General features: G+C 35.3%; 1 protein-coding gene across 2 annotated transcripts in view; it reads right to left on the bottom strand.

The window, feature by feature from the left end:
* Positions 1-1068: 1068 nt before the first annotated feature.
* NCKAP1 (NCK associated protein 1) overlaps positions 1069-24520 on the bottom strand; it is a 57885-nt gene continuing 34433 nt past the window's right edge. For both annotated transcript variants that reach the window (XM_058839655.1, XM_058839657.1), the window contains exons 20-31: positions 23540-23671; positions 21107-21325; positions 20621-20751; positions 20129-20226; positions 15825-15918; positions 15138-15220; positions 14605-14685; positions 11228-11321; positions 9559-9675; positions 5776-5885; positions 2811-2900; positions 1069-2302 (exon numbers count right to left, since the gene is read on the bottom strand). In XM_058839655.1, coding sequence (XP_058695638.1) covers positions 2186-2302; positions 2811-2900; positions 5776-5885; positions 9559-9675; positions 11228-11321; positions 14605-14685; positions 15138-15220; positions 15825-15918; positions 20129-20226; positions 20621-20751; positions 21107-21325; positions 23540-23671 — 1366 coding nt within the window. In that variant the 3' untranslated portion in view covers positions 1069-2185. The remainder of the gene's footprint in view (positions 2303-2810; positions 2901-5775; positions 5886-9558; positions 9676-11227; positions 11322-14604; positions 14686-15137; positions 15221-15824; positions 15919-20128; positions 20227-20620; positions 20752-21106; positions 21326-23539; positions 23672-24520) is intronic.

Below are 24520 nucleotides of genomic sequence, written 5' to 3'. Positions count from 1 at the left end.
AGTCCACGATTCTTCCCCAACTCTTCCCTTGTGTGGATTGTTCTGAGCTTGCCCAAGTTCCTGCAGGAAGTAGTTAAAAAGTAGTAGTGTAGTTAAAAAGTAGTAGTGTAGTTAAAAAGGCATCACCTCAGGGATTTGTGTGCCAGACATGCAAGGACTCCCACAGAAACTGCCATGTCTAAAAGGTTAGTGCCTCAATCTAATCCAACTGTGTCAGAAGCAGCTTCTTGCAGAGATATCACACTCATTACCTATTTGTCAGTGATTACCTGTTTCCTAGATTTGGTTCACTAACACCACAGACAGTGGAAATCTGGGATCTGAGGCAAATGGGCACATACAAGTGTTTTGTATTTAAAAATATTAAAGGCACAAAATAAGTTATTTCTTAAACTTGAGTTTTTCAAGAATCCATCTTGAAAATAGGCATTGTTTTCCCACAAAAGGCTACATCATAATCAAAATCTTAATTTAAATCAGAACATTTGAATGTATTAGACAAGAAGTATTACAGAGCACAACTCTTAAGTCTTGCATTCAACCTAATTACTTTATGAACAAACTTCTTGATAATGGTACTAACTTATCCATTTAAAAACACTTCCATAGTTATAACAGAAAATGCATAATTAGGAAAAATATAGATGTACTGTCTTACTTCCTTAGGACAATTTTATTCCAGTACTTTTTTCCTCTGGACAGAGGAAGCTATTGTAACTGAGCACACAACAGCTCTTTCATAACAGAAAAAGTTACCAGCATGCACAGAAGTTGCACCAAGAACAGGGGCTCTATACAATGTCAAGAGCCTGTTGAGGAACACACAGCTTTTATACATCAGGGATTACAGAGCACAACCATCTGGTCAGCTTTCAGGCTAAATGAGCCCATGCTATCCTGCAAGGCCAATTTGCATGACTGATAAAAAAGGGACTATTATACATCTGTCTCAGTCATGTCTGGTGTTACGGTTTCAGCAACATTTGCCTGTTCTAGGATTATTTCAAGTTTCATACTTTAACAATGCACTTGTATCTATGGGTACAACTGGCATCGCTACATACTATATAAATGCTTTTCTTGCTTTATTATGTAAAAATAAGATTTAAAGGATAATGGCACTAAACTGACATTTTTAACATTGTTTTTAATTCCTTCTTCCAACTTTTTACAAGATTCACTATCGCAAAAGGCAAAAGGTGAAGGATTAAAAGAAGTCTTCACATAAAAGCTCTAAGGATTGATATTTAATGAACTGTGAGATGTAAATCAATGCACAATAGCACAGTTAAAGCTTAAAATACTAGAATAACATTTATATTAAAAATAATTCACCTACAGATAATACAGTCTAGTGTTTATTGTATGTTATGGAAGGTACACTTGAATTTCAAAAATTTAAAACATATAAAAAGTGGTTAAGGGCTAACGTTTTATCAATATATGATAAATGTGTAAGAATGTTTATTATACAGCAGAGTACAATGGTAGTGTTAATGCCAACAGGGCACCACAGAAGTTAGTTTAAAAAAAAATTTCCACTATGCTTTATACAAACACCACAACTTGCAGTTGTTTAAGAGTATTGGGAGAGGATCACTGTCTGTAGGATAAGCAGTCCTATGACATTTTTTATGTTAGATAGTGTCATTGTACATAGATTGGTGAACATTTCAAAATAAAACTAGAAATGCTGTAATTACTTCACAGAAATGCACATCTAATATTTGTTTTCAATAAGAACAATAGGTACAAGTTTATAACTCTCCCTATTTGAAATAATTTACACACAGATGAAAGCTACTCTATCTAAAATAATCACTACATACATTTTTCTCTGGGAAATAAACAAGCAATTTTTGTTTTGCATGATCAATATCAAAAAACATATAGCAGAAGTAGTATTTTTAAAACATAACTGGTGCTCTAAAGTTAAAAAAAAAAAACAAACAAAAAAAAGGAATGAGAAAAAAAATTTCCATAAGTGTGCAACCTAAAATCAACCAAGCTTATATTGTAGTACAACCATATTAAGAAACCACTGTTTAGGAATACAACTTTATGGAAAAAGTTTATAATTCACAAAACTGTTCATCAGGCCATAGAGTAAAATAGCTCCACAGTTTACAGATAAAACTGAGGCCACACAGATGCGTGCTATGTCTTATCTCCAGTAAGTAGATACTTAGGCAGAGGATGTAACACTTTGTTTGTAGACAGCATGGTATGCATTTCTCAGCAAGACATAAGGGAAACAAGACTCCAAGAGATCCATTGTCAGGAAGGGAGACTCCTGCACAATCTGAAAAAGACCAGAAACACCAGGTTTTGCAGAACACCTTCTACTGCCTGCTACTGATAATCTGTTTCATGTAGGTCCTTCACACCACCACTCATGTATTTCACAGTGAAAATAAATTGCACCAAGTTTATAGTAGTGTTCCTCCCTATGTTTAAACTCACTGCTTCTCAAAGCAAGTATTTTTCTTTCCTATATATATAGTCATCTTCCAAAAGATACTGAATACTGGGAGGAAATCCTCTGAGCAGAGAAGATTTTTTCCTACACACTCTGAACACTGCCTCTTAAACATATAGCATGTACGAAGTGAACAACGAAAATTATCTGAACAATGTGATACAATGTTATAAGCAATGAAGGATGATGGCAATAATATATGCATGTTGGGGGAATGAAGGAAAAATACTGACATTAGAATGCCAGGAAGAACAACATAAAAATTATTTCTACTGGTTTGTGAAAATAAAACACACAAATAAAACTACAAATAAAACACACAGATGCTCACCATATCTAGTAGTAGGTAAACAGATTCTCGGTTTCTTGTAGTAGTTTTGTCCGTCTCCTGGCCAATCTTCAGTAGACTGGATGATGCAAGCTATATAAAATGAGTATTTCAAAGCAATAAATAAAACAAAGTATTGATGAGCTTCTGCTATTTTGTTACACAAAGCCAATGGACTCTGCATTGTACTAATAATGACACAGGAAAGCAAATAATCCTGAGCACATGAACCATCACTGGGCTTTATTCTCTATGTGCCATATTGGCTTATTCCTAGTAGTGTTTAATAAATGACATGTGCTATTTTAATATAAAAAGTGAATTAATTTATCACAGAGAACTTTTTGTTGTAATCGTTGGTTGACAATTATGAAGTCTCCTGAAATCAATGACAGAACTCCCAGGGGATCAAGACCTCACCTCTGTCCTTCCCAATATACATTTCAATTTACTGCATTTTTGTAAGTTTTACACTGATTAAAATATTTGTTTGAAATTTTCCCCATTTTGCAACAGAAGAAGCTTTGAAGAAATGTCATCTGAACTGTCAATTAATAATATTTTACTAATATGCCTTCAGTATATGCTCATTTCTTGGTTACCAAACTGAGCCTGGATAAAAAATATTCACAGTAGCTGTAGTTATAGTTAGCATCTGTATCTCAGCCAGTGGGATAGCCAGTTGTGTAAACCAGTGGTATGATTTAATATGGAGTAGAGACTGGACAAGGTTGAGTCTTGTTAAGTCTCTAAAAAAGGGGCAAATGATGTCTATTGATTTCTGTCTTCTTTCATGTATTCTCTGTATTCATATATTTGGGGCTCTGTAGCCTAATAATGTATTCTAGCTAGTTTTCCCAGTACTTTTCCATGCCCTTTCCCCAAGCAGAAAGACAAAACATATTCCAGAGCTCCAAGCCCTGGAGGATAAAAGGCCCTTTCGCTATCCTGATTCTTCCTGGCTACCAAGGTTGAGAACAACTCTTCGAGATACATTTTCCTAAACAAAGGACAGCTAGTACCAAATGGAGGGCTCCAGAGAAGGGGCTTGACCTGGGGGGGAAATTGCATCACCACTTGTCCTCCTAACTGATGCTTTTTGTCAATTATGCTAATTTGCTAAACTTATAAAAACTGTATTCATCCCATGTGGGTGGGTTTTTGTGGACATTTTTTGATAACTACCTCTGGAGCTCCAATAAAGATACACTTTTATATTACCTCCCATTATAATATTACCTCAAAAGTGTGTGTTGTTTCATTTCTAGGTTGAAAAAGGCATTGCCATAAGCAACCCCATTATCTTAGTTTTAGAAGATATCCTAGAAATTTCTAACATAGAAGTTAGGTATACATTAAGTATTTACAAGCTCAGGATCACAGAATACAGTAAAATACTTGATTTGTAGATGCCCTGATTTGCCATATTTTCATGTCTTACAGAAATTTGAAAAAAACCCCTTCCAACTTTCAGATGTACAATTGTCATTTCAGCCCTCACACCAAGCAATGGCAACATGCCTAAAGCACATTTACCAGTAAGGATTTTAAATTAAAATATTAACTTTAAAAATCTAACTCAACATTCTCATTGAAAAAGCTGTCATGAATCAGTTTTTAATATGCAGTCAATACGTATACTTCAAATATTCAATCCAAAAGATACATAGTACAAATTCATCAGCATTAAATAACCTCGTTTTTTTCATATTTAATTGACTTGGAGAGGAAAGCAGATCATCTCCAGCAGTAATTTTCTTCTCAAGAGAAATGTTTTTCTTTCAGACTAACAGTAAGTGTTAAAAAAGAAAGATTAACAAAATATCTGAACCATCAAGTCATAGTCTGTGCAGTAAAAGCAGTGGTCTGAAAGCAGTCCATAAACACTGAAAGAATGCAAAGCTCATACCAAAAGCATTTTTATCACATGAAACTATACTGGTTTTCTTCACTTGTCAAATGTATGCAACTTGATACAATCATTTCTCTTTCATGTTTTACATCCAGCAGTGGCATTAGACAAGGTCAATGGCCATAGGGTTTTTTTCTGCTTTACAAAATGCAGTGAATTTCCACAAGTGAAAGATTCTTTTAAGGGAAAAAAAAATAAATTGTTTCTGTGAACTTCTAGTTACAGTAAGCTACCTAAAATAAGGAGGGAGGGGCTTTTTCTCCACAAATTTTAATGTCAAACAGAAAATCAAACCCCACTCAAAATCAACAGTAATTTTTAAAAATTAAAGTGATCCTGCTGGTTTAGTCTTTAGTTTCCTTCAAGTACCAGCTAATTAAAAGCCAGTTCTTTTATTAAGAAATAAAATTTTTAAAAAAGTTTATTTCTACTCAAGCAGCACACCAAAATGTACTTAAAACACATCACCATGACCTAAAAACTTTTGATTTTTTCCCTAAGCATCACTAAAGATTTCAGTAGCTTTCATCTTCAATCTGCTCTGAGGGATAAAAAATTTCCTCTTCCCAACTACCCCTAACACATGCTGCTACCTGGCTGTTCATTTTTAAGAAGGGCAGGCATGTCAAAAGGTACAACACAAAAGCCACTCTGAAGTTTATCTTACTATTTCAGAGAAGGTAACTAGCTAAAGTATCCACCACATCATGGGAAGAAGTCAGCTAGACAAAATTTTGATTTTATATGCATTGCTCATTTTTTTTTCTCAGTCATGGGCCACACAATGTGAGAAATGGTGTGTGCTGAAACACTAAAGATTGTACTGAAAAAAATTATGACACTTGCACTGATTTGCTCCTTCAGTTTTCCAACATCACACACAAGCGTTTATAAAGAACTACTGCAAAATTTAATCTATGCATAGACTTGTATATAGAAGCATATAGAAAATACTCTTCTCTCTTGTGCATCAAAAGCAGGATTTCTGTGAAATCAATTGCATTGCATCCCAAATCAACAATACATTTCAACAAGTAGGAATAAAATTATACATACAGCCAAAAATTCTTTAAGACGGTCTTCAATGCTTCCCTTGTGGATGGTGAATAAAGCTGCAGCAATCTGATTGATAGCTTTTGCCAAGCAATGAATGTTGTTGCAATGCCCTAAACAAAAACATACTCAAATCATCTCAGCACCAAGTTGGAAAAGACAGTATTCTTTGGAAAATATCACCAGAGACTAAAGAGACTTGTGAGAATGAAATGTCCTCTTCCACAGTGAACTTGCTAACAGGAAAGTCACTTGGAAGTACAGATCTGCCTTCCAATTCCTAACCTGAGAACCAACATGGGGCTTTTAGAAATAACCAATATATTGGAAGCTTATTTGGTTTCTACAAAACTTTAGAGTGTTAACACTTGATTAGGCCAAAAGTACATGATCTTCACAAGCTAATTGACCATTTCTCTCCCTCTCTGTGTAAATGAATGTCTCATGCCCAGACAGTATTCCTCAAAGAGATCTACAGGTACTCAAGAACAAAGGTGTTCCATTGATGATTTTCATACATAATGTCTTGCCTAACATTCACCCAGGCTTCAGAGCCCTGGAAAGTGGTTAAATGACACCAGTTTTCATAGAGAGCAGAAGAATTGCTCCTCAGTAAACCTGATATTTCTTCCAGGCAAATTAAGTCAAATATATCACTTCACAGCAAAATTAATATACACTTAGGCAAGTATCTTAGACAAGTGTGAGCATATGAAAAGGAGGTGGCCTTTGAAGGAGTTAACAAGTATTCAAGCATGCAAGCATGCTGATTCTTAACTTATTTTTGACCATTGTTGAGCAATGAGTTCATCTTTTCATTCAGTCATTTACCATAAGTCCAAGTTCATGCTTGAATAGTGAGGTCATCTGGACATGAGAAAAATCCATTTTTTCTCCATGCATATCACTGTTGTTACTTAAAATTACTTTAAGCTGTCATTTTATTTCCCAGTTTACTCATACCTCTCTGCAGCTCTTCACTCCTCTAATACCCTCAACAACTTCACATGATATATAAATGTTCTCACCTCACTCTTCAGCCCCCCCATCTGTGAATGTGCAGACTGGTAGGTCCCAATGAAGATCCCTGGGGATCTCCATCAGCAGGCCCCCAGATTTGATACTCCAGCTTTGTCTCCTATTTTTATGTGAACATCAGTCAAGAAAATCTGTTCTGCTTAATTCTGATTCAAATATGTATTTGTCTTTGAAGAAGCTCGTTTTATTCAAGAGACTTCATTTTTATGTCTCTGGCTGTAGAAAAAGCATCAACAAGGGAATTCAGGAAAAGAAGTTATCTTCCAACTCACAACAGGTTTTGAGTATTTAGAAAAGAACTAGGGCTCTTACGGACTAGTATTCTATTCTACCCTCTAGTTGAGAAATTAGACCTCTAGCTTGGTATTTGACTAGATTCTGCACTGGAAGCAAAAGTAAAGGTCTGTCAGACTTTGAGCCTTTATCTGGAACTAGTGGAAGAAACAGACTTGATCTTGAAGCAGAGGGAATACAGACAATGCTACAGCTGTCCAAGCACTGTCTGTATTTGGGAGACATGTCTTGCCAGATTAGAAAGCTGAAACTCCTTCAAATCTGTGACTCGTTGATGGATTAATTCAGGATTTGTCCAGGGAATTTACTTCATAAAGCAGAATTTATTAAGTTCACATTCTGGAAATACCATTTTTATTAAGTGTTTCAAGCCAGATGTTCTACAATAAGGGTAGAACACAAGAAAAAGTAGTATTATGCAAGGAAGGCAGGAATGACAAAGTCTATTCTGTTTGTTCAGTTATTTCTGTAGAGTGAACATATTTTATGTATAACTTTTGCTAGATTTTCCTCTCAATAAAAGAGCCCACTCAGTAAAAAATTATGTAATACACAGACCAGGTCTCACAGAACCAGTAGCAACTCCTAACATGGGCTTGAGTGCAAGATGTAACTTCTCTCACAGTTTCATGTCATCTATTAACTGTATTTTAAGAGCTCACTTTGAAACAAGGCTTTGCTGACTTCGTCTTAAGAGTTATTTAATGTAAATGAAACGACATAAACTGGAATATTTATGCTACATTATATAAAACAGGCAGAAGATTATCTGCTTATCTTCAACAAAAGAATTATCTGTTGTTTCAGCCTGCTAAAAACATGATGACTAACAGGGTCTTGGGAAGAGGGGAAGTTTGAGGAAGGCAAAGTCGCCTGAGCTTTAACCTGCTGGAGAACCTCAGAACCTCTAGCTAGCCTGACATATTCTGAGCAATTAATTTGCAGAGGGATAAATGTCAAAATATAATCACCAGTAAAACATTTAATACTGCCCCCCGTGGCAAGCCATACAGCTTTTGAGACTCCAGAGCTGTTAAGATCCCTTGAAGGAGAAACTGGTAGCAGGAAGTGCTTCCAGAGGATTTCTTTTACAAAACTGTAACTAGGTAATTTTTAAGAGATGTGATCTAACATACACATAAACAAGTTCATTTGGACTGAGTGGAGACAGTCAACCTGATTGTCCTCAAACAAGGAAGTTTCTACCTCTGCACCTCACCAATCACTTTAGATATTCCCTGCTCTCACCTATATTCCAAGATTTTTACTCAAGTACCATGACTTGGAAAAAGCTTGCAAAGAGCAACAGAAATACTACAAGAGCACAAATAACAGGAAACAGCTTTGCAGGTTACAGATTGTTCTCCCTATTCATCAGAAAAAAGCTTTTAACTTGAAAATTCTTCAATTTTCAAATGAATATTCAAGTTCTACTCATACATCAGATTTGTCTAACATTTTCCACAACTGCAGAAGTCTACACTATCTGTTTTAAAATTAAACTAGAGTCAACAGATCCCTAATAATTCAAAACTGTAGAAAAGGCTGATTAATCCCATATAAAACAGAAATTCTGGGTCTCTAAAAAATGTGATTTGCATATTACACGCTTTCAACATTTTTGGTATTTTCCTGGTAATTTAAGTATTCAGAAGCCAGTTTACACTTACTTTGTGAGTTACAATTTTGAGCAAATTAAAAATAATGCAAATTTAAAAACCAATTAGAGAATTGGAGAAAACATGCATCCCAGTGAATGGAAGCAGTAGAAACATGATCTTTTACATGAGTCATATTATACATTACAAAGGAAATAGCTTGGACAGCCAAAAGGTGACTTTTGTATGTGTTGGAACAGTAGTATCTGTCTTTTTTCAACTCAAAAAGAGAAAGAAAAATGTGGAATACCTGCAAAGAATTTTGTTGAGGCAAAGATTATTTTATTTAAATAAGAAAGTTGAATGATTGTGCAGGAAATAATTCTGTTCACAACTTACACCTTCAAGATTCTGTTTTCAAAACTTTATGCTTGGCAATATGAACAACATATTAAATATAGAAAGGACACCTTGTATGACTGGCCCAAGGCCAATGTAAAGATTAATAAAATATTAATACTTATTAGAATATATTATATTAGATAGTGTCACACTAATTAATGCAGAATGTGTGCTCCAACAACTCCACGTTAGGACAAGATTGCCCCCCACAGTGTCTGAACTGTTTTGAAAATTTCAAGTACCAAACTAATTTTTCATAGAAAGTTATCTCAGACAAGTGTTAAGTAAATATTTTTTAAAGTACTTTCAGAAGAACTTGCATGAATTAAGGCTAACTGATTTTTAAATCTGTTCACTATAAAATATAATTAAATATTAAAGGTGAATGTATTCAAGACACAGAACTATTGTGAAGACAGCATTCCCAGCAAATATTGAGCTGACTCTACATTACCTTCGATGGCAGGGCTGTACTGAGACATCACATTACTAGCCAAAGTAGGCAAGGAGACAGCCACGAAGACCATTAGAAGGCAAGCAATTTTATACTCTTCTTCTGGACTAATGTTTTCTAAAAAACAAAAATAAAATTCTTTAATTAAAGAAGTAATCTTGAAATATTTCCTTTCAGCTGCAGGTAGATTAGAATGTAAAATGTTTGACAAAACTGAAATTTAAAGCAAAATCCAACAAAGTCAATGTTTGTATTGTGAAAAGAGGAATATTAATGTCAGTCTTGCCAAAAGAAACAGCAGAGCTGCAAAATGTCCAGTCTGTTATCTAGGAGAACAAAAAGAAGCCCCTGCCATGCTATTACTTCTAACAATTTAGTTACCAAGTCTTTAATATGAAGAGCAGAATAGTAATCTTTTTTTCATGCTGGTATAAGTCCACTTATTGCTCTAAAGTAAGAAGAGCTTCTCTTGCACTCTCCCTTTGGCAAATGAGCAGAAGGTGATGGTGAACTGTGCACTCATGTCAATTCACACTAAAACCTTGTGCTTACAAAAATAGCAGCAGCATCACACATTAGCCTAAGATTAGTTAAAAAAAAGCCAACAATTAGTGACATATAGGATTTATCTCTATGAAAACTGAATAAAAGCAAAATATTTCAAACTCCAAAGATAACAATCAAAATACAAGGTCATAAACCTTTATGAGAATATACAGAAATTCACTTTGTTGACCTAGCTTAAACATTTCATAGTTGTACCACAATGAAAATAATCTATTTAAAATAGCATTTTAGATACCAGATACCTAACAAAAATATACTTCTGTATATTTTATGTATAATGTAGACAGAACAAATACACTTTGAGTTGCTTTTTTTCTAAGTGCACAAAAAAATTGTGCTTGGGACCTAAATTCAAATATTGAAATGCCCCTCTGTATCTTCCCCTCTCAAAATAACTATTATTGAAGTAAGAAAAAACAACTTAGGTAGCATTTAAAATATTCATGGTCTTATTCTAACATTAACTATCCACAACATACAGGGGGGAAAAAAGTAATGAACTGCTCAGTAAGGAAGAAAGGAAAAAAAGCTGAACACTATAAAAACACTTAGGAGTCTTAATTCATGTATTTGAACATGCCAGAGTAAACAAACCTGAGAAGCTTAGACAGCAGTGCCTTAAAGCAAAGAAGAGGAAGCATGATACATGTTAATTCTCCAACATGTTTGTTTTACTGTTTTTCCTTGTAAACTTCATGTTAACATTTGCAGGACACACTGGCAACAAAAATATTGTGAAATTCATGAGCTGCATTCAGCTCCTAAAGCTGAGGTGACAGATTTGTTACACATCTGTGCAACAGAACTGATCAAGTTGTTCACAAGACACTCTTATTGTCATTGTTCTTAAATTACAGCAGTGTTCACCAATAAATTCCTCCTACATCTACCTGTTATCCTTTTCTAAACATCCCTGCATATTTGAAAAGATTCTCAAGTTAACACCAATAAACAGCAGGCACAAGTAATTCATCTTCTTATGCTATTTATGAAGTTTACTGAAGGAATACAAAACAGTCAAGATAAAGAAGTTTCCTCCCAGCACTTTAAACACTTCTTTTCTCCTTTTAACATTTATATTTTTGAAGCTGGAACTTCTTACCTGATTTTTGGGAAGACAGTGCTACGACCAAGGCAGGATCAATCTCACAAGGCAATCCAGCAGCTGATGACAGTTCATATACATTCATTGCCACCTGAGGACCAGAAGACAACACTGACTGCTTTCATGTAAAGATGATGAAGCACAGTTTTTGCTATTTAAAATGAGTGTGAGGCACTAAGGAATTTCAGAGATTTGGCAAATATTAGACAGAGACCGTAGATTTTGTTTGTTTCTAAGCTACACTGAGCAGCTGTGTCTGTACTTGGTGCACCAGATGGTAACTCTGTTGTGTCAAGCCAAACAAAACTCATATACTTTCCCACATTATCTCTGATGTCTTAAGTTTTAGCTTTCACATTTATCCCTAGGTGTGTAGTTTGTAGCTTCATATTAAGTGTTTAGTGACTTTCTTCACAGAGTAGGTAGACAAAAAAATTCCTTTTCTAGCTTGGACAATTTCAGGTTTCAGGCCCAAAAGCATAAACAATGATGGACTGAAGAGAGAAAACACAAAGGATGGGACTTCATAACCTGAAGCTGAAATTGGACAATTAACCCTGATATGCAAATGGACCAGAACTTATAAAAATGTGAGACCTCATGACCAGTCATCCATTTTGTGACCATTTTTAGGTCAGTCTTGGGTGTAGCCCTGGCCAGGCTCTTGTACTGCCCAAGGTGTATCCTTTAAGGCCTTTCAATAAATACCTACTTCATTCTTAACTCTGTCTGGCCTCTCTTCTAGGTCAGCCTTCTCAAGGAATGACCTCCAAAGGAACACCCTCACTTCCAATTAGCTGTTTCTACATCTTCCTTTAATGTTCAAAAGAAACTGACATATTTTCTCTTACCAGATCTAAAGTATCAGCTAACATCTAGAAATACAGTATTTTTAAACAAAAGCCAACAGTCATAATCTGGTGAAATAGAGTAACAGAGAAATCTTACAAGATGCAAGTGCTATACAGATTTGCTATTCATTGACTCCAGGCACCAAAAATTAGAGTGTAAGTGGCCACAGCACTTGGAGGGACAAAGAATATTTTTAAATGTATTCCATTTCCCAGTCCATCCCAGGATGTCTCTTTTGTTATCATTAACAAACATTCAACACTGTTGTTTTCTCTTTCCATTTGCTATTTCAATTAAGTTTCTAAAACCATAGTTCAGATGACTCTCTGCAAAAGCAGGTCTACACCAAATACAAATGAATACAGAAAACACCAGCAATGTCTTACTACCATTGGTATTTGGGAAGTTTTACACTGTTCCCATAACTTTTTCATGTATAGTTGAGCAGCTCCATGTAGTGAATAATGTTCGGACTATCCTTGTGTGCTCCAGCCTGGCTACCTGATGGAAAGCTTTGGTATGAAAAGCATACAATGCTGTTTTGCACAGTCCTGCATGAAAGGAATTACAGAACATATGGACAGGGCATGGCTCACAGCCAACAGGCTCAAAAGAATCCCAGAATCCCAGAATGGTTAGCATTAGAAGGGACCTTAAAGCCCTGCCACAGGCAAGGACACCTTCCACTATCCCAGGTTGCTCCAAGCCCTGTTCAACCTGGCCTTGGACACTTCAGGGATGGGGCAGCCACAGCTTCCCTGGGAAACCTGTGCCAGGGCCTCACCACCATCACAGTCAAGATTTTTTTTTTCCTAATATCTAATCTTAACCCACTCTCTGTCATCTTAAAGCCATTCCCCCTTGTCCTGTCACTACACGCACAACGGAACAAATGTAAGCCTGCTTCTAAAAGCCTGTACAGACAGCTCAAGAATTTAATATTAAAAATATCCAAGTAAAAAGAGAAGAGATCCCCATTTTGACAAATCATATGGTTCCCAAATCATAAGTTTTGGGAATAGTAAAATAAAAATAACATTTCATAACAAGTATTAATTTCATCAACAGCTTTAAAACTACTTATACTTTGCTTGGTAAATTCAGTTACAGCCTTTATCCCACCTTACTTTTCAGCACTTCTTTGATACCAGAGGGTGTAAGCTTTCTGAAAAGATCAAGCAAAGTAAGCAGTGAACTTCCAATCTCATCTCTTCTGGATGCTGATTCCTCAAGTTCAATACCGTATTGAACATGATATTCTGGTGATCAATGACTTTCTCTGCAGCTACAGGTATGAATTTTAGAAAGGCTTTTCTTGAGAAGTGCAAAGTCAACTTGCATCATTTTGAAACAATTTTTATCATGACCTTCTACATTTGAATTAATTTTCCATATCATTTCCACAGAATTCCTTTGTTGTGCTATGAATTTCAGTGTTTTCTGGGACATCAGACATTCATGGCTGGTTTATTAGCATTGCAAGTTTCAAAGAGCAAGTGATTACATTTTGGAATGGAATAGCAGTTATGTAAAATTTCACTAATTTTAACTGAAAATGAGCCAGAATATAACTGCTATACAGTGTCTTCTGAACTCATGAAGCTCACAATGATGGACTCTGAACTTTTAAAAGGAGGAGGATGCTAATGTTATTTAATGAATTTTTATACACAGAGAACTTAGTTACTTTCCTCAAGAGTTAACAGCAAAATGTGAACTTCAAGTTCAGGGATAAAAACATATTCTGGCCCTTAAAAACCATACTTTGCTCAAGAGCAGATTTCTAAAAGTTGTTTCTGGGCAAGTTCAAGAGATGTACATTGTATATCCCAGTGCACATTCTCTGCAAATCAAACTGCTGCAATACCATTAAGCAGCTGAAACCCTTCAGAATCCAAGATGCAATAAAAAATTAAAAACCCTGCTAGACTTCAGCTACTGTGCATACATGTCCAGAAGCCATGTGATGTGCCAACAAGGGTTTTTGGACAGAAACACTCCCATTCAGAATAAAGGTACCTTATTTAAGCTGCTAACTTTTTTTTTCAAGCATTTCATACAGTGGGTTCACAAAAAAAATTCAATTTAAAGTCAAAATCAGATTTGTCTCTATTACATGCACTACATACACATGTACTCTGTACATGCATTACAGACACAGAGTCCTTGAAATATTTTGTTTTACCAGCTGTAGTGCTCACAGTGTGAAGCAGCTCAGCACTCTTCCCCTTGTCATGTTTTTACACTTGATAAATTTTGTTCTTAAGTCTTTGAAAGTTCTCAAATGTGATCAGATCATAGGCAGATAGAGACTTGTGCTTATCCTATCAGTTGGTCGTGCTTTTTTCCCCAGAATATTAGGAGGCTGCAGATCCACAATTACTAATCTCTTAGGGGAAAAAAACAAAAAAAAAGGGTGTTCTTTGTGTCTGGATGTTCAACACTAAACATGAAAGTCTTGTTGCTTACATATTTTCAGTAAACTCCAAAATTACTCTATCACTCTTTCAGCCAAACATTACCTTCATGTCAGTCTCTCTTGGAATGTGATCTTTGAAGTCCTCAATGGAACTTACAAGGAATGGAATGTGGTAGGATAAGACCTAAGAGACACAAATACATACAAAATGAGAAAAATTACTTCCCATGTTAACTATCAGTTAGACACTACCATTATTTTACTGGGTTTATTTCCTTTTTTAATGGGTTTTTATTTTATGCATTTTTATTTGTAGATTTAAGACATTAAAGCCTAATAAATGTTTGCAATAAAGAAATGAAAAAAAAACCTTTAAAATGAGTAAACACAGAAAACAGGATCTAAACTAATTTGATGTTTTAATGTAACAGATCTGTGAACAGTACTCAAAAAATAGAATCCCTCACCCCAAATTACAATTTGAAGTTCAGTTACAACTGAGTATTGGCATTTTACCCACATGTTGTCAACCTTTTAAGAAGTAGCATTCCTGAACAGTTAAGCTTCAAATATCCTATCATTCCATTAAGTGAAATACACTGAAAGTGATTCAGAACATATTCAGTTCTTTCTTACATCTCTAAGTGCTTCCTGTGCCAATGACCGAAAAGACAAGATAACACCAATAATTGTCATTCTCTTCAAAACGCTGTCAACAGCTGAAAAAAGAACAATGAACAAAGTGTTGATGCTTACAAGCTCAATTCTTCAAATAAGAGGAACTAAATATTTAACTAAATATTGAAAACAGCAAGGTATTGAAAGCCATTCTTTAAAAGAGCCAAAATAAGCAGGTTTTTATAGCTGAATCCACAATGGATTTTTAGTAGAAAACTATCACATTTACCACTTCCTGGAATAAAACCTAGTACATACAGCTGACAGTACTGGATGCTAGCACTGATTCTGTCCTTTCTTGAGGACATAAATGTCTCTTTATTGTAATTATTTCTTGTTTCACATTCCAGAGCTATGTACCAGGCATTCATATTACTGCTCCTACAGGTATGTATTATCATCCCTGAAATGACACTCAAAACCCATCACTAATATAGTGACTGTGCACTAAATAACACTGAAATCTCACTTTGTACATGAGAAGACTGGAAAAGTTTGAAATGATCCACCAGTTTATATGAGCTCATGTACATTTTGCTGCTTATGGGCATTCAATATAGAGAAATTAATTATTTTCATTTTCTTTACAAAGACAAATATAAAAAATAACTCTGTATCTTTAGCAGGATGTTGTTAGATACCCACATGATAATCTTTTGAAGAGTGCTGCCATCTGGTCTGGTTTGTCAAAGCTGGTCCTCATTTGTGTTAGAACTTCAACGTTCTCCACCACAAGTTTCTGAAAAGAAGGATTCATGTCACTTATAGATTCCATCATGTTAACTGGAAAATTGCCTGATTTAGGACATTTCAACTTTGCAGAAAAGCACCTAACCCCACAGAATACAGATGTATCCACTGTGTTCTTAATGGGACTACAATACCATTATCATCAGTCACTACTATACACAAGAGCAAGCTCTGAATCAAAAAGCAGAGGATTAGATACCCCTTAGAACATGATTTTTGTGCTGAGCAATGTGGACCATATCTTGAAGCAAAGGAACATAACTCCGTAAAAATAGGACAATAGGTCCTTGTGCCACTCAGCTTTCTAGAAGAAAAGTATACATATCACAATGTAAATATAAATTCACAAAGTAATCAATTCTTTGGATTGCTGCTCTAATTATGCTAAAATTTAATGTTGGTAAAACTGAAAAATGCAATCAAGAGTGGAAGTCAGATTGTTAAACCATGGTGCAGTTTACTTGAAATTTTCTTCCACTATAATATGAAAAAGCAAAGACATACCTCCAAGTCCCAACACCTTAGCCTGAAACAGTTAAACTCAAGTGCAGTAGTTTTCATTTCAGTTTGGCCAAAAGAAAAGAAAATGTGTCTGTTTCTAATTTTTAACAGTTCTCATATATACAACTTGTTAGAGTACATGTAATAACTTTCCTGAAATCATTCTCCAAATATTTTTCAGATTAAAATTTAAATTATAGAGATTGCATAATCACATCTCTAAAATGTCAGATCCAAATTTCCTGCTAGCTGAGGAACTTAGCCTGTGCCAAGCTGTATTTTTAAACTCTCTTCAAGCAAAAAAATAGGTACTTTATTCTTATAAAAATATTTTTGCGATCTCAATGCTAAGTACCCTATTTCAGAAAGTGAAAAGTGATTCTCCCTCTTTATGTAGAGGACAACCAACAGCTAAGAAAATGCAGGTCTCTTGTGTTCTTCTGAACATTAAAGTGTTTTTCCTTATGTTTAAAAAATACTTCAACTAATTAAATGAAATCATTGTAAAAAAGAACTGAAGGACAGAGGGAGAAACAAAGATATTCTGAATTGGGGATGGTCTTCCAAAGTGACTATTAATAGTTTTATTTTTCAAGTAGGTGCATTCCAATCCATCTTAATTTCCAGAGAAAGCAGCAGGAAAATTTAATATTCAAGCATGTAGGCCACTACAAGTTTGGAACACAATTACATATATTTCATAAAATCTAAGAGGCATACCTGCAGGAATGCTAAGAATCCACAAAGATCTAACCTTTGACAGCTTTGCTAGCTACTTTAATAGTTTTATTTTACTTCAACCCACACTGAGAACAGGGCAAACACAGCATCTGGCAAGCAGGCAGATTAAATTTTAGAGTAAATATTCCTGTGACCACAGGAGGAGAAAAAAAACAACACAATCTATAATGCTTCTATGAAATAAATGGTGGCCTGTATTTATTCCCACTTCGTGGTAAGTAGCCTGTGCAAAGCAAATCTATCCAAAAACTGCATTGTGTCATGATCATGCTACTCCCATAAGCTCAAGCCTATCCATAATCCACCCACTCTCCCTACTTTCTTATTTTCACTGAAAACCAAGGAAAGAAAGAAGCTATACAAAATGCAGCAAATTAACCAAGAATCTTAAAGCTCCCTTCCCTTCTGATGCCTAAGCTTTCTATGTATTTTTCATACATCTGTAGCTTTGTGAATTGCTAATGCATGGCTGTAGATCCAGTACTTTTCCTGCCTTTTTCCCCTAGATTTTAGAACAATAAGCCAACCATGTAATACATTCCTGAAAATACTGTTTAGTCAGGAAAAGGGCCCACAAGCACATTTTTGGTTTTCCAATCAGAATCTGAAAAGTCATAACAAGAAGTGGGGCAAAGAAGCCCTTGGATCAACTCCAAGGGGCTGACCCAGAGGTGGGTTACTGGGGTAACCGAATCTCCTACTGGATATACCTGATAGATATACTAATTAAATAACCTTATAAAATTGTAGAAATCCACTAGGACATCAGGAGACTTCCAACAAAGGTCTGCTTTTTACTTTGCTATTTTAACACTGTTGCAAGGGTCTTTCCTCTTTTGTTTAGAAGCAACACTTCCAACCCAAACAGTTCAGTTACTATGAGTAGAGAGCACATCTGCATGGAATGACAAACTTCTGTGCTGAAAGCCAAAGCAAGATTGGTTTGTGCTGAAATCAAGATGGGCAATTTTAAATTATCTGATGTATCAGAACTTGGAATTTCACTTTAAATCCCTCAAATCTCTCCAGAGTGCAAGACTGAAGGCAGTAGCCCATGCATTGTTAGTCAAGTTTTCAGCTTCACAAAGAATAACCAGCATATTAATTTAAGATTTAAAAGGAGTAGGCTGGAATGCAGTTGAAATAGTGGCTTAAATGAGGCAATCTTTCCCTTCTTGCCCCAGTCTTAAGCTTCAGATATAAAACCGACACCTGGTCCCATTTTGCAGGTTCAGCAAAGTGGAATTTTTACAAATTTTTACAGCAAGCATTTTGAACCCTACTTGTAATAAATTCCCCATTGTCTCCTATTGTTGCTTTCTTCCCCCAAACACAGATGCTCCTCAGGGCTTCCTTGCTAAGCCAACTATCTCAGCCAAAGAGATGAACATTTTATTACTTTGTTTTTTCCTCCAAAAATGTGGTCATGCACATGTGGATCCACATCATGCTCTGCTTACCCTCAGCAGTATCAGAATACAGCAGATTTCAGACACAATTTAAAGTTACTTTTTAAAAAATACACACCTACAACATAAATTGTGCTGATTTTGAGGAAATATGATGACTCCTCAGTAAGTGTACAAATAGTACAGCAACAAACACTTGTCAAAGGCCTTTGTGCCTCACTTGAAAGGTGACAGATGTCACATTGTGCACAGTGAGGAGCTAAACCACAGCATTCTCACCTGGAAAGCCTCATGCTCTAACTCAAAAATTGGAATGGGCATAAGGAAACAATTACACTGGCAGGATGGGCACTCAGGTCAGGGTTGCTGCATGCTTTTAGACCATCCTGGAAAGCACAAGCAGCCCCTCTTCTTAAGCTATGACAGTGAATAAAAGCCTTCAAACCTTTTTATCATACATCTCAGCCTTTCAGCAGGAGTGTAATTAAGGTGTTTACAAAGAAAACAAGATCCTTGAAAGTGTAATGCAGGATACATTGGAACTACATATTTCTAAAGGTCTGGTATGCTAATAATAAATTGATATTAAAGAAAGAAAGGAACTTCCTTAGATCTCTTAGATCTCATGTACTTTTTCAAAAATATAGTATGCATGAATAGTTACAAAAAATTTCTTCATTTAATCAGTGATTAAATAAACTGAAAATTATGAGATACAATAACTTGGAATTACATTTGGAAATGACACTAAAAAAACAAGTCATATAAAAAAAATTAGGCCGATTAGTGGCATTTTAATAGTATGACTATCCAAATAAAGTAATAAGATATTACAACATTTATTAAAACTTCTTTCCAGATGGAGTTACCAACTGGCTCACCTGTCACTGTTTGCTGTTTTGAATATATATGAAATTAACTTGATTGACATACCCCCATTTCCAATTTTTTTTCACTGCATCAACTTCATTAATTGTTTGTAGTGCAGTAGATGTGAGATTTACTTATCAGAACACAGACATTTATAAAGGGTTACTGTTGAGCCAGAGGGAAAGACATATGTAAACACGAGGAAAATTAACAAAGAAAAAAGCTCCTGAAGTCTTTCATCCATGTAAACTAAACAATACACACATACAGACGTTGTTAAGAAATAAGTCCTTATAGATTACTAAAGTAGATTTGAGATATTCCTGCATCATTTGGAAAGTCAGCAGTCTTGGGGAAGGGCTTCACTAACACCTGGAGATCTTCAAAAACCTTTCTCTTCCCACTGATGATAAAAGAGAGTTGATTTCTAACTTAGGGTATCTAACACAGAAATGAACAGTCGGCATGAAGTCCTGCACAATCAACTGTTGAAGAATGTGGGTTACACACAGACTACCTGTGCAAACTTACTACAAAAGAGTAAAATTCACAGCTTTATTGGTTTGTTTGATGCAGTCATTTTAAAAAGATGTCATACAGAAACACAGGTATTTAATATCCTGAAGGAAGCTTAAACAGAAAACTACTGCCTTCCCACCCACCAGTTTCCAAGGTTACCTTAAGCTCAGCAACCTGTGAAGAGATGTGCCACATCAGACTCTCACTTAAGAACTTCATGCCATATGGTCCCAGAAGTTCAGAAAGAGCTCTCATTTCTGAGAAATAAAATAAACTGTTATACCTCAAATATTCCATCTTCATTTATTTTCAGCCCATCGTGTATCTAGTGCAAAAATATTTTACCCCAATGTATAAAGACAAGAATTTGTATGGTAGTAAACTGAAGCAGCAGTCACCAACATGTAATAGACCCATCTTTTTAGCTTAAATGCAACACTACACTTTGACCAAAAATAGGAAAAGTGAGACAAGAGGCAGCATGAATAAAAAGTACTTAAAATACTACTGAAGGCTAACGATTGTTAATTGTTAATTATGAGTTAGCTGTTATTTCAGTGACAGTTGCTCTGAGAGTTGATGTTATTCCAGTTACTCAAGCAATACAATAACTGTCCTTCACAAATATGGAGTAGAAGTATCAAAGTTTACCTGATATATCAGAGTATTCCTCAGCATTAAATGTCAGTTCATTTTCTGTAGGCAAATTCACAAATGCCTTCATAGCTGGGAAATAGGCTATGTGACCATTGCTGACTTGCCGTAGCAAGGTTTCCAAATACCTTATCAGAAAGGAGAAATGTTTTAGGTGAAAAAGCACATGTTCCTTGATATTCTATACAGATAAAATATAGCTGTGTGACAAGGGACAGCAAAGTCCATACACCAAAGCTTTGTTTTCATGGTTCAACTGATGCTTGCATTTTACTCTGTATCTTGTCCCTATAGAAAGTATAAAAGGTTTGCCAACAGGAAAACTTCAAACTGCTTTTTACAGGTACAGAGAGAAGTAAACATGATGTTGGAAACTTAGGAAAATTCAAAATAACTCCACTTCTCCAATTACAGATTTTTCATTAAACAACAGCATGAAAAAGTCTCTAGAAAATTTGTAACAAGCATTCATATAATACTTACCAATTCGTGTACAGACTGGTAATGGTTGGCTCACCATGACTATCTAAATGCTGGGTTTGCTGAAGCAGAACATTGTTAAACACTCGTGTAATGTCGATCTGTACATAATTTTCTATTGACTGGAGGACTGTCATATAGGCTCTTACACTGGTCAACAGCTCTGAAGGCTTTGCAATCTCTTGTGTTGCTTGATTATACATAGTCATTCCAACAATTGACCTTTTAGGAAAAAAAAGGATTGGAAACAAAGTAATTTCTTAGTAAAATTCAACAAAGATGCAGCTATAAAGATGATTTTATATCCACAAATTTTCAAAGAATCTTAGAATGGCCTGGGTTGGAAGGGACCTTAAAGACCAGCTAGTTCAAGCCCTCCTGCCATGGGCAGTGACACTTTCCAGTGTCCACTTACCAGGCTGCTCAAGACCTCCATCCAACCTGGCCTCAAACACTTTCAAGCATGGAAAACATCAGTTTTACTTGAATACTTCTCAAATCCACAAGTATAAAACTCTGATCAACGCACACACTACACCAGCACTTTTAAAAACTGTTTTGGATTCCAAGAAAAACTGTATCTGTGGTTCCAGTAAAAATTTCACGAGACTAAGAATACTCACCAAGCTCTTTTGAAATAAAGCTTTTTTTCCCCCATATATATATATATATGAGCAATCCACACCATTTAAGGTTTATGTAACTACTTTAGCAAATAAATTAATGCTGAAGTCTTTTAAAATGCAGAACTTCTGGGAAATGAAAGACAAATTATGTACTGAAGTGTGCAAAGCATATAAACACAAAAAAAATACGTATCTCTTTAGCTAACACAGTTGATTTCTATCTTCAATGAAGGAGCCAAGAAATTGCAGGACAGACTTTGATTTGTTCAAATTCTCACTATAAATAAAACCAAGCTTCTAATAATAGATGTTCATAGGCTAGCTTTCAAGCTAGACCAGAATTGTACAAAGGACTGTACGTTCCATTCTAACATACATGAACATGGACCTTATGTCACTAGAACCAGGTACTCAAACAAACTGTATCAAGGGATCCTTAAAAGCAGTCTTAGTAAACAAATGCTTGTTGTAGTGTTTATTTTAAGTTTAGAATGGTCTCAGACTTTAAGAGCTAACCTTTTAAGTAATATGTATTTTTCAAAGACAGAACAGCAATTTAAAAAAAAAAAAGAAATCGGTGGATCATGACCTTCATCACAGGTGAACAGGATGAGTTTTTATGGAGGAGAACATCACATTATTTAATTTTTTGTTGTTGTTTGGATATATGTAAATAAGTATTTTCAATAGTTTGTTTCTGAGGCAGTCTCTTATTGTAAAATAAATTCAAAATTAATACAATAACAAGATTAAGTGACATAATAATAAGCTCCAGTCCATTCACATGTGACACAGAGGAGCTTAAAACAGTAAACAAACCCTAACAAGGAGACACTAACATTGTCTTTTAAGGAACACTGCAAGCCTCTGAAAGAAATGCCACTTGAAGGCCTGTGAAATGATTGTAAATTGAATATCTATTCTGCTCAGCTAACAAGTTTCATTTCTTTCATGAAGCAAGAAAAAGGAAAGCAGTCTCTAAAAGTAATGTGCCTGTTGCTTCAGCCACAATCCACAAGCCAAGATCCCACAAATTAAAATAAACACAAGCGACCAACACTGGTCTAAGCTCATAAACCTGAAGAGCTGACTTCTTAAATTGTCATTAAGTTATCTTCATTTTTATGAAGATACCTTATCTTACTGGTGGAATGCTCCAGTGACCTATTATTATGTCTTGATGATTAAACTGATTAAGCCTTATACACTGCTTGAAATCTATAACCAGTAATCTTTGGTATAAAATAGTAGGATAGCTGGCTGGTTTAATATGAAGTCCTCTCCAGAAGTTGCCATTTGCCTATTTCTGTAAAAAATTACAGGAAGACCAAGGTAAGAACAGACAGGAATATCAAAAATCAACATTTCATGAAAAAAAAAGTAACTGCACATATTCTCAGCTGGCTTTGTCAGATCTTGATTTCTGATTTTTAGACTTCCTTTTAGCAAGGCAGTGGACTCAAATACATGAAAATACTGCAGAACTGTGCAAAAGAATGGTGGGAATGCATGTCTTCATACATGCCTAAAAACAGCCATCACCAGCTCCTACAAAATACACAGGATTGGGAATGCAGAATCTAGCTATTAAATAGATTATATGGATTTCAACATATTTTATTTTAAAACAGCAATTGACTATTGTGTATGTCTGCACATGTAACTTAATAATCATTTAGCTGGGATTCTACTCACAGTTTTCACAAGCTTTAAAACCTAGTTTAATGTAGTAAGTACACAGTATTTCCAACATAAACTAGCAAAGGCTTATCTTGTGCATCAATGCTTCTAACTCTACAATATTTCTTACTTGGTAAAGCGGATTTCCAGGTGAGATGTCAAATATTCTCTTGGGGTAAACGTGTGCTCCCAAACCACCATGTTTGGTACATAATTGATTGAGAAGCAGAGCTCAGAAAGTGCAGTATGCAGTTTGTCCAGGCTTTAAGAATAGACAAGAAATTAAGAAAAATATTTAATGCAACAGAAGTGTATATTATCATGGAAGGCACATACTGAATGGATAATGCCTCAAAAGCAGGTACAGGTCTAACTCTCATGTTCTGCTTTGAGACACTTTTCTAGCATATTTTAAAAACAGTATTTTGGCCAAGAAGACATCCTACAACTGTATATTGATCTGCATTGCATACAGTGATGTGAGATTTATTTTTCTAATAAATATATATATATATATATATATATGTATTTTTTTACCCCCCCAAAAAGAATAGACATTTAAGTGATTTTTCCCTTCCTGAACTAAACAATATAAATAATGTTTCCTAGCAAGCAGTAATAAAAATCTAAAAATATTGGGGGAACAAATCTTAAACTAAGTTCTTTTCCATCAGCTCTTCTAATCTTTACAGTTCTCTGCTGCTTGGTTGTTGCAACTGTAGCAAAACCACTTCAGCAGTGCGTGAATTCAGGCACTTCCAATCACACACTGTCCTTTTTTTTGCTTTTTTCCTCTTCATACTTTTATCACTCTCCCATCCTGATCTCTGATCTCTCCTTACACCAATCTTACAGCCATTCCTACCCTATCATCTCTTACACCCCAAACTGTATTTATTAACCTTTCATCTTACCTATTCCAGGTGGGTTTTTTGGTTTTGCTATTGATTAACTGGTGCTCTCAATTATTTCTACAGCCACTAACAAGGAAACCTCCTCCACTTGGTTCAGGCACTGGAACCATAACCCTGTATCAGCCTTTCAGCAGCACGAAATTCCTGTCCAACCTGTACTTAAGGGTGCTAAAGCAAGGTAGAATTGAAGATGCCAC

This window comes from Poecile atricapillus, chromosome 5 (assembly GCF_030490865.1).
Source record: "Poecile atricapillus isolate bPoeAtr1 chromosome 5, bPoeAtr1.hap1, whole genome shotgun sequence".
NCBI lineage: Eukaryota > Metazoa > Chordata > Aves > Passeriformes > Paridae > Poecile > Poecile atricapillus.
The sequence above is the reverse complement of the archived record's forward strand: the minus strand, read 5'-3'. Positions and strand labels throughout refer to the sequence as shown.